We start from the raw sequence: 15,286 nt of genomic DNA, 5'->3' as shown, positions 1-15,286 counted from the left end.
AAGAATGTTGCAAACAAGGAAAACTCTAAGGAAAATAAGTGATTTTCTGTAGCACCACCATGTTTTTAAGTGTATGACATACTCAAAATCTCTGCTCAAAGTTTGAGGAAAAGAAGGAAAAATGAATAGAGAGAACAAGAGTCCACTACACAAAGTAGCTGGGGAAGGCACCATAAAGAAAAGTTTTCTTACCCTTATTTGTTCATCATATTTAATAGAACGGCCACTCTCCCAGTCAAAGCCAAATCTCATCAGGTGAATCACCAGCAGGCTGGGTAAGACCTTAATGCAGGTGCGTTTCACTGTAGTTCTCTTGAAAAGAAACAAGAATATCACCTCTATCTGATACCCCAGGCAATCTGCAGCATCCTTCTAGATATTCACAGTGAAAATCCAGCCATGGGAAGCAGGGTGTCCCTAGGATGACTGGGATACTGCCATCCCTCTAAATTTTTAGTTTACAACATGAGTTACAGGCATTGAACCTCTTGCCTTCAATGTAGCAAGAGTGAGCAGCATCTAAGCATGGTTTCCATAACGATGTAATGCTTAGAAAACATCAAACTGCACATTAATCTGCTTTCACAAAAAAATTAAGAATCAATACCTTTTCTTTGCACTTTTCACAGTAGTATGCATTGCTTCCTTCCAGAACCTCTCCTCTAACAAACTGATCCAGTGATATTTCCAGGCTTTGACATGAAGTCACACCAAGGTTGAGAGCCATGAAGGCTTCCTCACGCTCATACCTAAACTCAAGAAGAAAAACAGATTAGGGTTTACCCAGCTGGCAGGAACCAGACAGATGTTTAGGAAAGAATACTGCATTTGCCCCACAGCTATCAAAGCTGTGATGCTCACAGGGGCACTGATCTACTTTCCAGTGCTACTATGACCTACATATTTTAACAGTTCTGGGAGCACATAACTTGGTAAGTGATACACTAAACGTGACATTACCTGTGAGGACAGTCCTTGCAGATCTTCTGATCAGAGAAAATTCCTTGAAAAGTATTCTTAAATATTTGGTCTCTTCCTATTTTCTGTTGGAGATGAAAAGTTAGACATCAGTTGGATATATTACAGGATGGAAGACCAAGAAATCAGTAGGAATTTTAAACTCCTGAATATTGTACAATTACAAAATAAGCCAAATGGCTCTCTGTCTTCTTTTCTAAAGATCAAAGGAAAAAGAGAAAAAAAAAGCGACCAAGGATATGCATATGAACCAGAAAAGAAATTGCTGAGCTTTTTACCTTGAGGTACTCATCCATTTGATCTATAAGACTGGTGAAGAACTCATAAGCATCCTGTTGCTCTCTAACATAAAGTTCCTTATTCCACATCTTGAAAATCTATACGAAATATATTTATATGTTAAAAGGTGGTTGTTCCATATATATATTACCAAAAGTATTTTTTAAAATAAATTTATTTTAACATGTTTTGTTTTTTTGAATTGGAGCTTACTTTATAAATTCTGCAATTGAAAAAGGCTGAATAAATGATTACTTTTTAAGTAGAAAAGCTATTGATTCTAAAAAAAGATGCAATACCTTCCAAAAGTTCTCAGGTACATAATACTGTAGCTTGCTTTCCATCAAATGACCAAAAAGAGATTGAACTTGATAGAACACATTGTCATCAGGATTGTCAGTATCATCATCAATGGAAAGCAAGGCCTGGAAGGAAACAAATAACCTTATTAAATTGGTTTTTGGAAAAATCATTACTATAAGCTGCCATGGCCCACAGCACTACAACGTAAAATTTATGTATTTGTTGTGCATATTTAAACATACACAGTTAACTTTTCATTTTACAGTTTATTTACAAATGATGCTAAAATGAAGTGGTTCAAGTGAAAATAATTCCACAAAGAGGAATTTATTGGATGCTGGACTAATTACCTCTGGGAGACCAGGCTGCATATACAGCTGCTGGAAAACAGCATTCATGTAACAAGTAGCTCCACCATTCTTGAGTCCCACAAATCCAGAAATGGAGCGACTGTCCACTGGTGGAAGGTACTAGAACAACAAATATGCTTTTTGTCCCAATAACTTTTAAAAAACATGAGATTCCAACAACATTCTATAGCTTTTACAACCACCTTTGTATTGTAGAATCACAGAATGGTTTGAGTTGGAAGGGACCTTAATCCAGCTCCACATTCTGCCATAGCAGGGACACCTTCCACTACCCCAGGTTGCTCCAAGCCCTTTCCAACCTGGCCTTGGGCACTTCCAGGGATGGGGCAGCCACAGCTGATGTGGGCAGACTGTGCCAGGGCCTCACCACCCTCACAGGGAACAGTTTCTTCCTGACATGTAACCTAAAACTACTCTCTTTCAGTTTAAAACCACCCCTCCTTGTATATGAGCTGTTAAGAACAATTTAATGGAGAACCAGAATACAAATTCCGAAAAGCTGCAAGACCACTGTATGCAGTCATTTAAATATTTAACACATTGCACAACAGTGTTGAAAATGGACTAAAATGTAATAAAATTTGTGATATTTATGAAATACTTCTTTCTTACTCAGATAATAACAGACAAAGACACACTGGAGTATCTGCTCCTGAGGAAGATCAAATGTATCTGCATTTACCCTTAACTGCATTGTGGCATTTTAAATTGAAGACCATGGAAATCCATGCACAGCACTCCAGACCATGCTAACACAAATAAAGTAAGGCTTCTTGCTTACATCAAACTCCTTGGTGAGTGCAGGGTCACACTGGTGGTGCATGGAAAGCAGCTCCTTTGTGATAAGCTGGAGATTGGAGGGTGAGCTATCAGCCAGCATCACCAGCACTTCATAAGCAGCTAATCTGCTGTCTGCTGTGCTGCACCTGGAAAGAAAAACACATTGAGGTCTACTGGCTAGATGACTCAATTATTTCTAATTCCAGAAAGTTGTATTACTCAGAAAAGGCAATTAATGTTCTAAAGAACACTTTGAGTGATGAAACACTTGAGGCACTGCAGAGTACTATTTATTTTTTTATTTCTTGGGGTAAATGGAGAAGATTCCGATGAGAAGAGTGGCAAGAGGAATACTCCTTTAAACAAGTCTTCTTTACTGACACAGATACACTTGCTAACATTCAGTAGAAGGAAAAGGAGGTGCTCTAAAAGAGGACACAAAATTGGTTGCATGTCTCAGGACAGACACTCTCCATCATGTAACACTAATGGAGACAAAATGACTTTTACAGGGAGGGGAACCTGGGAAGAGCTAGACCAGACAACATCCCTTGCTACAAGAGATGAGCTTAGACCTGGGCTTGACCAGTACAAAACCCTCACAACTCAGTTCTTTTCAGCAGTCATTCAACACAGCAGCCCTTTCTTCTGAAGGCCAAAGAAAAGGCTTTATTTACTTTAGGCAAACAAAAAAGCAAGCTTAGGATGAACTGCAATGGAACAAAGCACTAAGGTGGATCAAGTCCCATTCATTTCAGGATTTGTTAAATACTCCACTGGAACTTTTTTTTGGGTTTGTGGAATGGCAGTGAGGATATGCCTGATCTAACACCAACTACTCAGTGCAACATAAACAATCCAGCTGCATTAGCTCAGAAATCCACATGAGCTAATTTTCACCCACCCCTTCAGATACTGTATGGCCAAACAGCTGTGACAGGAAGGAGAAAGCCCACTCTTTTTTATCCAGTTGATCTATTCTGGGCTACAGCAGCTTTCTCAGGTGGAAGGAGACTTGCCTGGTGTTAGTTTTTTTACAAAATAGGTAAGGAGAAGGGAAAAAGGAAGGAGTGGAACTTTTGAGATTCTCTTTTAGAAGGAGCTTGGGAAGTTAATTTCCTGCTCATGCTCAAATTTAGCCAATTAGTAACAAGCTAAAGGAATATTCTTTGGACTCATGAAATCAGCACTTGGTTGTGCCTGAAGTTCATAATTGATCTAACATTGAAGTACAGAAATGCAAGGATATTGGATCACACAAAAACATAGAAAATGCTATGTATGTAGGAAGTGTAGAAAACTGGAGGAATGCTCCACTACTGGTATTAAATCCTACTGTGTGTAGAATTTAATACTGACATTTGCAATCATGACATTGAAGACAAAACTCAACATAAAAAAAAAAAAAAAAAAAAAAAAAAAGAGTTTTTACTTTGGATGGAAGTCTTGCTGACTGATTGCAGCACTGCCTGCTGGGGAATGGCTGTTCAGAATAATCCTGGATGCTCGGAACAGGAAATCATCCAACAATGGCTTAATCAAAGATGAACCTACAACACAGCAATCCACATCTACTGTTAAATACTTACATTGTCACTGCAAATGTCAAAAAGGTGTTTCATAACAACAAAACAACTTCACAGCACATCAACAAATGTTTTATCAAATATAAAAATCCTGCTAAAACCAGTCCTTATAGCTCTGTATCACTTCTACTGATGCCTTCACATGACTGTCTAGTCATGTGTTAATGCAGAATTCACAGCAGTCTAGTCAATTTAAAGAGGAATACTCACCAACCATTTCCTTCTCTGCCCCACAGAGTGAAAGGAGAGTCTTGATGAGCCTCAAGTGTCCTGCTAACAAGATGTTATCAGCCTCACTAGTCTCACACTCGGCCGTGCGGTTGGGTTCAAAATTGTCCAGCCAAGTGATCTCATCTTCTAACATGGCAGCTGGGCTTATCTTCAGCTGCTCCATTTCTGATGCTGCAAGGATAAAAAAAATAAAAGGAACACAGTAAAAAACAGCAGCTTTGGAAATGTAGAATATAAATACAAAGAATTTCAAACAGTATGGTAATGGTCTAGTTTTGCCCCCATGTGTATCAAGCAAACCTTCCACCAGGGAACTCAGTTCACTTTCCAGGAGGAATGAGCTGCCCTGCAGCTACCCAATGCCAAGAACAGACCATGCCAGGCACTAGCACAGGAGAGCCAGCACACTGGCAGGTCACTCTGAGCTCAAGGTGTAGTAACCCCCTTCTGCAGGCGATTCTACATCTTTTCTACAGAAGGAAGATAAGCTTGGAAGTATGAAGGAATCAGGAGTCTGCACATACTTACATGTCAGGTCATCCAGTAATTGACATCTCAGGTCAAAATATTCTGTACACTGGGACAAAAGTCTGAAACAAATATAAATAGCAGAAAGGTATACTTAAAATCATAAACTTTTCTCTAGCCAGTTGTCTTTAAAGTCTGTGTGCTCTGTCCATCTAACCCAAAGTAGCATAACCATCTAGTGCATGCTGCAGCTTTAAAAAAACATTCCTTCCCAACAGCTACTTCTGAATACTAGGAATCATATTTAATTCTCATTTCTTCCCTCACTTCATAGCAATTCTAGTTAGTTATCAGTTGACAATAAAACAACAATATGCTTTAACTTCTCAGTTACTCCTCTAGAAATTGCAGGATGTCTACTTCCAACACTTGCCAAGTGCTAATCCCTTTTTCCTAGAGCTTCTGTAGTGCTGCTCACTTCAAAATGTGTCAGATTTTCTTCCTCAATGAACACACACGTGACTTACCTCTGGTTGATTCCTCTCATGATGCTGGTTGGTGACCAAAGAGGCAGCTGGGCCCCAAGAACAACGCTCAGGAGGAACTGGTTTGGCTTTTGTACATCTGGGTGAGCTGATGTGTCTGTCTGGCTAAGGGTGTACAGCTGGTCACAGGCAACGCGACGGATCTGCAACAGCATCATTGTCAAACACCAGCAGTTACTCAAAGGTTGCAAAAATCCCCACACTCCTGTTATGTCAGAAATCCAACAGAAAAAATGGACATGTGCAAACCAGGCTATGAGCTCTGCACCCACCAGCCAGGGTTTCTAGAAATCTAACAAACCCTGTTCATCCCTGAGTGAGAATCTCTGATAAACACAAATTATAAATACAGATAAAGGGGTAAGATGCAATGACTTCATGCAAAATAAATAGATGACATGTGACGAAATGAAGCATAAAAGTCAATAGATTTTAGAATATCCAAGATAATCTTAAATAAAAAAGAATTAATTTTAGGAGGGTTATGACACTTGGAAAAAATTTTCAAGATTTCAGAAGTATCCATCAAATTTTACCCAAATCAAAGTTACTTGAAACTTTCCCTAAAGTACTAGTTTTACAGAATTTGTGTCACCAAAATGAGACTATTTTCTTTAGACTAGTCAGCACAGTCCTGTGCATCTCATGGATGAAGCAAGCCTAGAAAATGTAATACTCCACCATTTTCTATCAACCCATCACCAGATACTGGAATTACTAACAATTATACGAAGTTATTTATTCAAATACTTATCTGTGGGAATACTTGCAACAAACAATTTTATGTTCAGACCATATGAAATTATCAAAACATATACATTTCAGAAGGAACATCTAGAAAGTTGTCAGAGGAAGACCCTCACCTCAGCACTTGGTGATCCAAGCAGAATATCAATGATGAAATCAGCAACACAAGGCAAATTGTAAAAAGACCCTGAAACAGAAGAGTACCAGGCTATCTTATGAAAAATAATATTTTAAAATAATTCAGTTACAGTCTTGCATTAAAATACCACAGGACCTAGAGGACATCAATACAGAAAAGCAGCAAAGGCTATTTCCTTATTTCCTTCCCTCACTAGAGGCTGCCACCATGATACAACAGCATTTTCCTTGCCTTCCTGCACCATCAGTGTTTACATTTTCTGTACACAAAGACTCAAGTACTAAACAGAAGCTATGCAAACAGCAGCACGTACAGAATTACAGGCTTCAAAGGCAGTGCAAATATTTATATTCTGGCAGTAAGTCAGTTTCCCCAGAACATTTCACCAAAGCATAGCACTACATGCCTTATTTCAGTCATGGGAAAAAAAAAATCCCTGTAATTTTTAATGGAATGTTGTGTTTTTAGCTTGAGCTGTCTCAGCTAACAAAGCTACAAGTTTCTCTTTTTTTTTTCACTTGACTGCATCCAAAAGCCTCCCACCTGGCTTATACTCCAAATAGTGAATAATCCAATTTTTTTCCATACCTAGCTGCTGACTACGTAGCTGAAGGCAGGTTACTAAGAGAGACAAGGCTTCCCCAGCAATGAGAGCATCTTTGGTGGACACAGACTGCTGCCTCACACAGATCCCAGCGTGCAGTGCCGTGGGCTCCCCTTCGCTTCCTGAACTGCAGTTACTTCCTGCATTAAAAAAACCAAAAAGAACAAGTGCTGTAAATCATTAAATTTTACTCAGATGTTTTCAGCTTTTGGTCAGTTCTCTGCAATTTAAAAACTTCTCTGAATGCCTGATGAATGCACATAAATTTGCTCAGATTTTTTGTAATTTAATTGTATAATGTCCCAAGCTGGGGGAGAACGAAGAGGATGAACATCCAATGAATTCAGCTTCAAACTCCTAAAGCGTTCAATTAAGATTAAACCAAATGCTTTTAGATTGGTTTAGGGACACAGTTAACCCACCTGAGCTGCTAAGTCTGTTTCTAATCCCAGCAGGGAAGAGAGTGTTGCTCTCTTTGATGGGCTGACTACTTCCCACGAGGTCCAGGCGTCCTGCAGCAGCAGCCCACGAGAGGCGCATGAAACAAGCCACTGTGGAGGTGAAATCGTTCACCTCCATGGTCTGCAGGAACAACAGACAGCAGTCACTTCTGTGATAATCAACAATCCTTGCTAATCACAGGGATGACAGGAATGTACTTTCTGGATCATGTCAAATTGACATTTACACTTGTTTTCTTCTCTCTTCTCTACACAGGCTCAAGGATTCTTAGGAGAAGTAATTAATTTTTTAATTCCCCATGAGGATAGATACCCTTGCCACCTATCTGGAGGCAGGCATGCAGATTTCAATAGTTCAATCCATTTGGGAAGCACTGCCCATCAACCTAACACAGCATACTTGTCACGTTAAGTATGAAGTTTCTTTCAACTGGACTCAATGGGTTTTCAAACACCATTTTTTTACGGTAGTGAAAATTAAGAATTTCCTTTTTCTCCACAATACCATCAAGAACATTTAATTTTTAATGAGCTATTTGGAAAAAGCTTGTCCAATTCTTTCTAATTCAAAGTATCATGGATTATAAAGCCACAAGTTCAAGCAGGAACCTTCTTTTTTCAATTCACAGAAAATTAACAAGAGTAAGATCTTAAGAGTAAAGTGTGACTGAAGAGAAATCACAAGTAAGACTTCTCTGTACATTTATTTCTTGTAAGCACTTTTGGGGTACTGCTTTCCTTTATAGTGCCAAAATAATTTATGAGAATATGTTAAAATTCAGATCAAGACTGGAAGACGCACTGATGGTCAAGATTTTCAGAGGCTTTTAAATGGAGCCAGGGCAAAATACTGTATAAAAGAATGATTAAAATTCTCAGAGTTATACAGGTGTCATCGGAGATGGCCCTGCTATATCAGAACCATCCAACACTTCCTTACTTGTATGGCAACTCTTGCAGCTGGGATGATTTCTTCTACCCTGATGGAGGATCTGTCAGACACGGAGAGCTGGCGGTAGGAGGACTTCTCAGGAGTCCCACAGATGGACATCTGCCTGCTCGCCTGCCGGCTCACGTTGCGGAAGGGCCGCGAGGACAGAGCTTCCACCCCATCCTTGATGAAATCCTCATCCAGCAGAGAGGGCATTGTCTGTCCAACCAGCAAGAACCTGCATTCCCAGAGTAAAAACATCATGGGCGCTGTCTGTCCAACCAGCAAGAACCTGCATTCCCAGAGTAAAAACATCATGGGCACTGTCTGCCCAACCAGCAAGAACCTGCATTCCCAGAGTAAAAACATCATGGGCGCTGTCTGTCCAACCAGCAAGAACCTGCATTCCCAGAGTAAAAACATCATGGGCGCTGTCTGTCCAACCAGCAAGAACCTGCATTCCCAGAGTATAAACATCATGGGCACTGTCTGTCCAACCAGCAAGAACCTGCATTCCCAGAGTATAAACATCATGGGCACTGTCTGTCCAACCAGCAAGAACCTGCATTCCCAGAGTAAAAGCATCATGGGCACTGTCTGTTCGACCAGCAAGAACCTGCATTCCCAGAGTAAAAGCATCATGGGCACTGTCTGTTCGACCAGCAAGAACCTGCATTCCCAGAGTATAAACACTAGGCTTCTCTTTGAATGCTGCAGAGTGAATGAAACAAAACCCGAAGTACCAATTAATCTTAAATATTGAAAGCTGCATGCTAAAAGCCAAGAAAGTAGCACTTTCTCTAATGAGAAGCAATTACATACCTTGCAAGCTGCAGGCAGATGGAATAGACTCCTTGTCTTGTTTCATAGTCCACCTCTGATGGAATGGAATCTCTCTGCATCACATTCACCACCAAACTTAAAAACAAATCGATAAGACAGACTCCATTTGGAAATGTTTCAATTAATTTGTGTCTATCTTTCCTTCCTTCTATCCACTCAGCTGAGTCCCACTTCAAACTGACTTCTTTGGAGGCAAACATCCTCATTTTCTCCTTTTGTATCTACAGATGGAACCCTTCTGCTCCTGCTGGAAAACGCTTCAAGATCTCTTGGGTAGAGGAGTGCCATGGATAGAACTGGATGATAAATCGCATACAATCAGTATTGTCAGGTTTTCCAAACCACTCACACTGTGCCTCAATTCTTATACGAAGAGTCTGAATTTTCAAGACTGTAATTACAAATTTAATTTGGTTCTCACTGCATGACCTATACTGTGACTCCCTAAAATGCCCACTGGTGTCTACACAGAAGAGTACAATGTAGACACTTGCAAATTTGAATTGAAACAGTTAAATGTCAAAAACTATCCAAATATCAACTACTTTAGTATAAGCTACACTTCACAAACTTATTTGTGCCTAGCTTGATTTTGAGATTTAACAACATCTACTCTCTTAAATATGACAGCTACTGGACAGTGGTGAAACAGCCTTGGGTGGATTTTTTTCTCTGAAAAAGAAGCTGACAGGTGTGTTAGTGTGCTACAGTGCAGAAATAGGAAACCACACACAACTGCTAACTAAATAAAGTCCTACAAATTGAGTCAAGGTTTTGAAATCTAACCTCAAACCTCCTGCTCTGAGGAAATTTTCACAGAAAGACTTGGCACAGTTCCTTGCCATTTCATCATCTGCAGTTGGCATCAGCTTGGAGCTCAGCACCTATAACAAACAAATAAGCAGATGTAAACTACTGCCCCTCTTAGTGTTCTTTACCTGTTGAAGTTTGAAAGTGTAACTGAAAAAAATCCACTACAAATGAAGCAATTTATAATACACTTACACAGAACTGTAGTCAGTAAGAGAAATCTCATATACTCAATAAATCTCAAATATTTAGAACAACCATGGCAATGACAGATGTTTATTCTGAATCAAAGCATTTTATTCTCACTGCAGTTTACATGTTAAAGGATGAAGTACATGGAATGTCATATTCTGGGGCTTCTTAGGAGCCCAAATTCTTCTTGGTTCTGGATTTTCAATTCACAGTATCACATAAAACACCCTACAGATGGCTTACTTATTAGTCACACCTTCTGAAATATAGTTGTATTTCAGAAGAATAATACTATTATTCTTCATAAAAGATGGCTAAGGTAATTCTAGAGGCCTTATGAACATCACCACTCTATCATCCCCCCTGTTTTGAATCAGAACTAAATTTTAGAGTGCAAATACACTCAGAAACAGCCAGAAGGAAGTCTGTGGTCTCTGTGGGTCAGCTCTCATTTATGTGTATAATCTGTTTCACTTCACATTAAAAAAACCCAACACCCAAACAAATCAACCTACCAAAAAAACCCCCCACAAAAACCCCAAAGCCATCAACCAAACAAACCCTGGGCCCTCCCAAAATCCCAGAAAACCCCACAGATATGATTTACTGTCTTGAAGTCTCCTTGGCATGTACAGCCAACAATGCTGCAAACAAAATACATCTCCTTCCAGGTCCACAGATCAGAAGAATGTTTTACAGAGTTCCAGGCATGAAATCTTATCACCCCCTGGACATCTGCAACATTCAATTTTCATCTCTTTCATATGTTCTGCAAATTTCCTGTGCACATTTTTTCAGAAAGCAGTTCAGACTGGTTCTCATCTTTTCACCAGATCACCAGCTGAGGGGATAAAAAAGCACATATTCCTTTTCCTGAGAAGAACCATCTTCCAATTGGCTTGACTGGAGTTGAGGAACAAGTCCACTCATATCATATCTACATCTAATCCAATTTATTACTTCTTATCCCTTGCCAGAAAGCAGACAATTTATTACTTGCTTTTATTATTTTCTCTGGCACAGAAGCAGCAAATAACTCTCCCATCCTACTGCTATATAACCTGTCAGCTCAACAAGACACCCTAAACCATTTGCCTCGAGTTGTAGAACTTGTCAACATATTCCAAAGACATAATCAAGTATCTTTCACTCCAGCTGTACAGAAAAAGGGGAATCCTAAGGTAGGAGTGTGATAAATGTAGGAAGATGAAGAGCTAACATTAGACTGTGGAAACCTAAAGGGAAGCAACCACAAGAAAATTCCTACAGTAATCTTGGCACCATGAAGGAAACAGAATAATTCTGTATAATATTCTGGAAGTAGTTGGCAATTGGTCCTCCAACTTCAAATTGTTCAAATCACATTTGTTGTGGATCCTTATAAACAGTGGGATCTGCAAGTAAAACTAAACACTGTCCAGCTTTTAGTGTGCAGGTTACTGTGTCCTACCAACAACACCAGCTGAACTCCTGTAATCTTTAAAACCCCTTCTGTGAACTCTAGGAAAAAATCTTTACAGGACCCTATTCAGGGTTTTAGTTAAAGATTTAGGAGAATGCTTAAGGGTAAAAATGATCCATGTATTCTACTCTACCTGTGCAGCCAAAACAGGGCAGAGGCCTCTTGGCAAAAGCTCTGCACGTTTGGATAGTTAAAATTCTTCCCAGCTGAATGCTTTTTAAAAACACTCCTCCTTAGACAGAAATGGGAGACTTACAAAGCACAGAAGTTTCTGACAAATTTAATCAAGCATCATCAATCCAACTTATAATAGCTGCCATTAATTTTTAAGTGCCAACATTTATATATATATATATATATACACACACACACACACTAAAAATTGCATATTCAGAGATCTAGAGATTCAAGGAGGAATTTTATCTAAACAGTAAGAATTTGATGTGTCTTTGCTCCTCTCCACTTACTTCAGAGCACTTCTTCCACCTTACAAATCACACAAAGGGTCTGGCTTCTCAGTAAAGTCTCTGAAAGGAACTTTCTGTCCCTTTCATTCTGTGTAAAATTCATATGTATAAAAGCAGAATGTGTCACAATATTTGCATTTTTGATAATGACCCCATCACAGTGGACTCCTGCCCAAAAAACCTAGAAATACTTAACTCTTGCTGCTCAGAAACACAAAAAGCAGCACATTAGTTTTCTTACCTCCAAATTGTAGAGCACTCTGAACGTGGACATGCCTGGAGCAAAAGATCTGAAAAGACTTTCTAGAATTGAACTGGCACTGGGCTGATGTTGGTGTTTTGAAGACAAGGATGGGGATTTTGAGGACTGAGAACTGGATTCTGAAAGCAGTGTTTTCTAGGAGGAAAAAGCCACCGAAAAAATATTTTGAGACTCCTCTGTTTTGCTGTAATTTGAAATCCATTTCCTACAACCCTTGTAATAACCCTCTCACCTCTGGCTGCTTGGAAATAAATCAATAATGAACATTGACTTAACATTATTAAAGAACATTATTTTGCTGTAGTTTCAAACCCTCTGTGTATAATAATCTGATAGGGAATTTAAGGAATCTAGTAGTAAAATCCTTTGTGTAGCTCACCATAATAAATTATTTAATCCCTACCTTTCTTCCCAGGGAATCAAGCTGGTCAAGAGCCTCCTGAATAGCTGGGTCAGTGGGAATCAGGAGCAGAAGCTTCCTCACTCGCAGTGTTATCCTGAAAAGAAGTCAGAAGTTACATGCACAAACCAAGGGCTCAGCCACACTGGCCTGGTGGATGCCTGCACACAGTGGAGTGAGTATTCAAACTGGGCACTGGGAGCAATTCTTTAATATTTAGTAACCATTTAATCTGTTTACCTTGGCTCCTCTAGGTTGGCAAGCTGGTAAAGCATATCAAACACATTACACACGAGAGCCATGACAACTCCAGGGAGGGATTTCTCCTGAGAATTAAGCAGAAATACAAAGGTCTTTTTCTCCCTTCTCTGTTACATGTAAATTTAACAGAGCTCTTCACTGAAGCAAATGGCCCAGATGTTAACCTGACCTACAGAAATCCCAGGTACTTTCTAGGCTGAGACAACATTTACATCATTAACAGTCAATTTTTGAAGTCAGCTGTTACGAAAAGCAAAATACAAAGGAAACCAGGAGTGCTCTGAACATGCCAGTTGATGTTTCTTAGTTTACTTTCATATTGCAGCTTTTTAATAGTGAAAATGTGGAAATCTTTACCCTCAACAAATACACAGTCTCAAAATTAAACCAGATGGGTCCAATTTGTTTAAAAGTCCCTACAGAGATGACTAAACACCAAGCAGGTTACCATAGGTGACAGTACAGATTATAAAATCCAACCTGCATGCCCAAGGCAGTTGTGTATTTAGATTGTTTGTTTCAATTGCAGTTTGAAAGCAAAACCAGATTATTAAAGATTGGAAGATCTTACTGGAGCTCCTACTCTCTCCTCCATCTATCCCTGCTTCAGGAAAAAGCTGAGGGAAGGCTTCAGGTCATATTCTGCTGTACCTGTTCCATTGCATAAGATGAACTAAATACACTGCTGCTGTTGCTGGAACTGGTTGAGGAATCTGCAGAGCTCCCTGATGGAGTCCCACTTCCTGATGTTTTTACTGTAAGGATTTGTTCATCAGAGAAACCCAGCTGGTGGAGTAGTTTCTGATCTTTGTTTACTGTTAGCTGCAAGAAAATATTTATTGTTTAGTTCTGGAAAATACTAAATTTCATCAAAATATGAATTCTTTGTAGTTAACATACCAGGCTGTCATTGGCAAATATTTGTATATTTTCCACAGGTGAATTCAACATCTTTGCTATCTTCCACCTGACACTTCCTACAGTTTCATTGCTATGAGCCTGTGAAATTAAACAACATTGGTTCAGTAAGTCTGCTCGAGCAGTAAATGCCAAGAAAAATTAAAATCTTTTGAAAGAGTCTTCCTGCATAGGGTGGTAAAAGTATTGTTCACAAGACTGTCAGGATAGGACAGCACAGAAATGCTCCAATACCCACAGTGAGCAAAAAACTTATTTTTCCCATCCTGGGGTCCACAGACATTACCATGTATATATTTTTAACACTTTCAAGAAGAGTTTTCAGGTTGACTGGAATTTTTATAACCATCTTACTCTATTCATTCCAGGCATAAAACCCACCAAGAGTGGCTACATAGCCAACAATCCATGGCACACACAGGGCTGGGCACACCCACCTCTATGGTGAAGGTATCTTTGGTAGACTCATATGTAACATTAAGGGTTAAAAGATGTCCATGGAAAGAGGCACCATGAGGTAGAATAGTTCGGGGAACAGAGTAAAGGTCCTACAGGAAGAGAAAGATGACAGTAAACATCTCTCTTGAAATTAAGACATTTCTGTGATGGTGGGCAACTAGAGTTGCATGTTTAAATAACTTCTACTGTTTTTAATAAAATTGGAAGTTGTGTTCTTAGCCTTGCCTAGTAGGAAATTACAATCTTACCTCTATTGTTATCACATAACGCTCTGCCAACAGCAGCAGCCTCTCAATTATTACAAGTTTAGTTGACCTAAAGAGAAACATTGAAAACAAGAGTAACTTGTCTTGCAGATTAATTTCCAACGCCCACGGGTAACTACCATGAATTGTCTGGTTTTGAAGGTACCTCCTTAAACTTGGAGTTAATTCAGCAGAAATGAGCAAGGAAAACAGGCCAAGAGGATCCTGTTGTACTGCTTGAAATGTTGCCAGCTTCAGAGGAAGATTTCATGTTTCTAAAGGTCCCACCCTATGCTCTTATATTTAAGTTACACATATTCAGGTATGATTAAATTAAGCTTAAGGTCGGAAAAACAACCTTTTCTTTTCTAATTTAAGAAGAACCACACCTAAATCTTGCTGCCTCAGAAATATTACATGATTAATAGGCTGGTAATAACCTCTGGGGTTTTTTATTTTGTTTTTGTTGGTTGGTTTTGGTTTTTGGTGGGTTGGAGGCAGGGTGTTTTTTTTTGGTTTTGACCCACTGTTTTGGGCTTTTTTA

General features: G+C 39.3%; 1 protein-coding gene across 4 annotated transcripts in view; it reads right to left on the bottom strand.

The window, feature by feature from the left end:
• USP24 (ubiquitin specific peptidase 24) overlaps window positions 1-15,286 on the bottom strand; it is a 60,106-nt gene that overhangs the window by 14,100 nt on the left and 30,720 nt on the right. For all 4 annotated transcript variants that reach the window (XM_085586210.1, XM_021542075.3, XM_085586211.1 and 1 more), the window contains 24 exons: window positions 14,746-14,812; window positions 14,476-14,586; window positions 14,021-14,119; window positions 13,772-13,942; window positions 13,100-13,185; window positions 12,863-12,956; window positions 12,439-12,594; window positions 10,053-10,150; window positions 9,246-9,341; window positions 8,433-8,661; window positions 7,454-7,613; window positions 7,016-7,171; window positions 6,405-6,475; window positions 5,524-5,684; window positions 5,057-5,118; window positions 4,508-4,699; window positions 4,144-4,261; window positions 2,713-2,857; window positions 1,911-2,030; window positions 1,557-1,682; window positions 1,257-1,355; window positions 961-1,043; window positions 608-749; window positions 193-312 (listed from right to left, as the gene is read on the bottom strand). In XM_085586210.1, the coding sequence (XP_085442336.1) occupies window positions 193-312; window positions 608-749; window positions 961-1,043; window positions 1,257-1,355; window positions 1,557-1,682; window positions 1,911-2,030; window positions 2,713-2,857; window positions 4,144-4,261; window positions 4,508-4,699; window positions 5,057-5,118; window positions 5,524-5,684; window positions 6,405-6,475; window positions 7,016-7,171; window positions 7,454-7,613; window positions 8,433-8,661; window positions 9,246-9,341; window positions 10,053-10,150; window positions 12,439-12,594; window positions 12,863-12,956; window positions 13,100-13,185; window positions 13,772-13,942; window positions 14,021-14,119; window positions 14,476-14,586; window positions 14,746-14,812 (2,962 nt within the window). The remainder of the gene's footprint in view (window positions 1-192; window positions 313-607; window positions 750-960; window positions 1,044-1,256; window positions 1,356-1,556; window positions 1,683-1,910; window positions 2,031-2,712; window positions 2,858-4,143; window positions 4,262-4,507; window positions 4,700-5,056; window positions 5,119-5,523; window positions 5,685-6,404; window positions 6,476-7,015; window positions 7,172-7,453; window positions 7,614-8,432; window positions 8,662-9,245; window positions 9,342-10,052; window positions 10,151-12,438; window positions 12,595-12,862; window positions 12,957-13,099; window positions 13,186-13,771; window positions 13,943-14,020; window positions 14,120-14,475; window positions 14,587-14,745; window positions 14,813-15,286) is intronic.

This window comes from Lonchura striata, chromosome 8 (genome assembly GCF_050655825.1).
Source record: "Lonchura striata isolate lonStrDom1 chromosome 8, ASM5065582v1, whole genome shotgun sequence".
In the NCBI taxonomy this organism is placed as follows: domain Eukaryota; kingdom Metazoa; phylum Chordata; class Aves; order Passeriformes; family Estrildidae; genus Lonchura; species Lonchura striata.
This window is presented reverse-complemented; position numbering and strand designations above follow the sequence as displayed.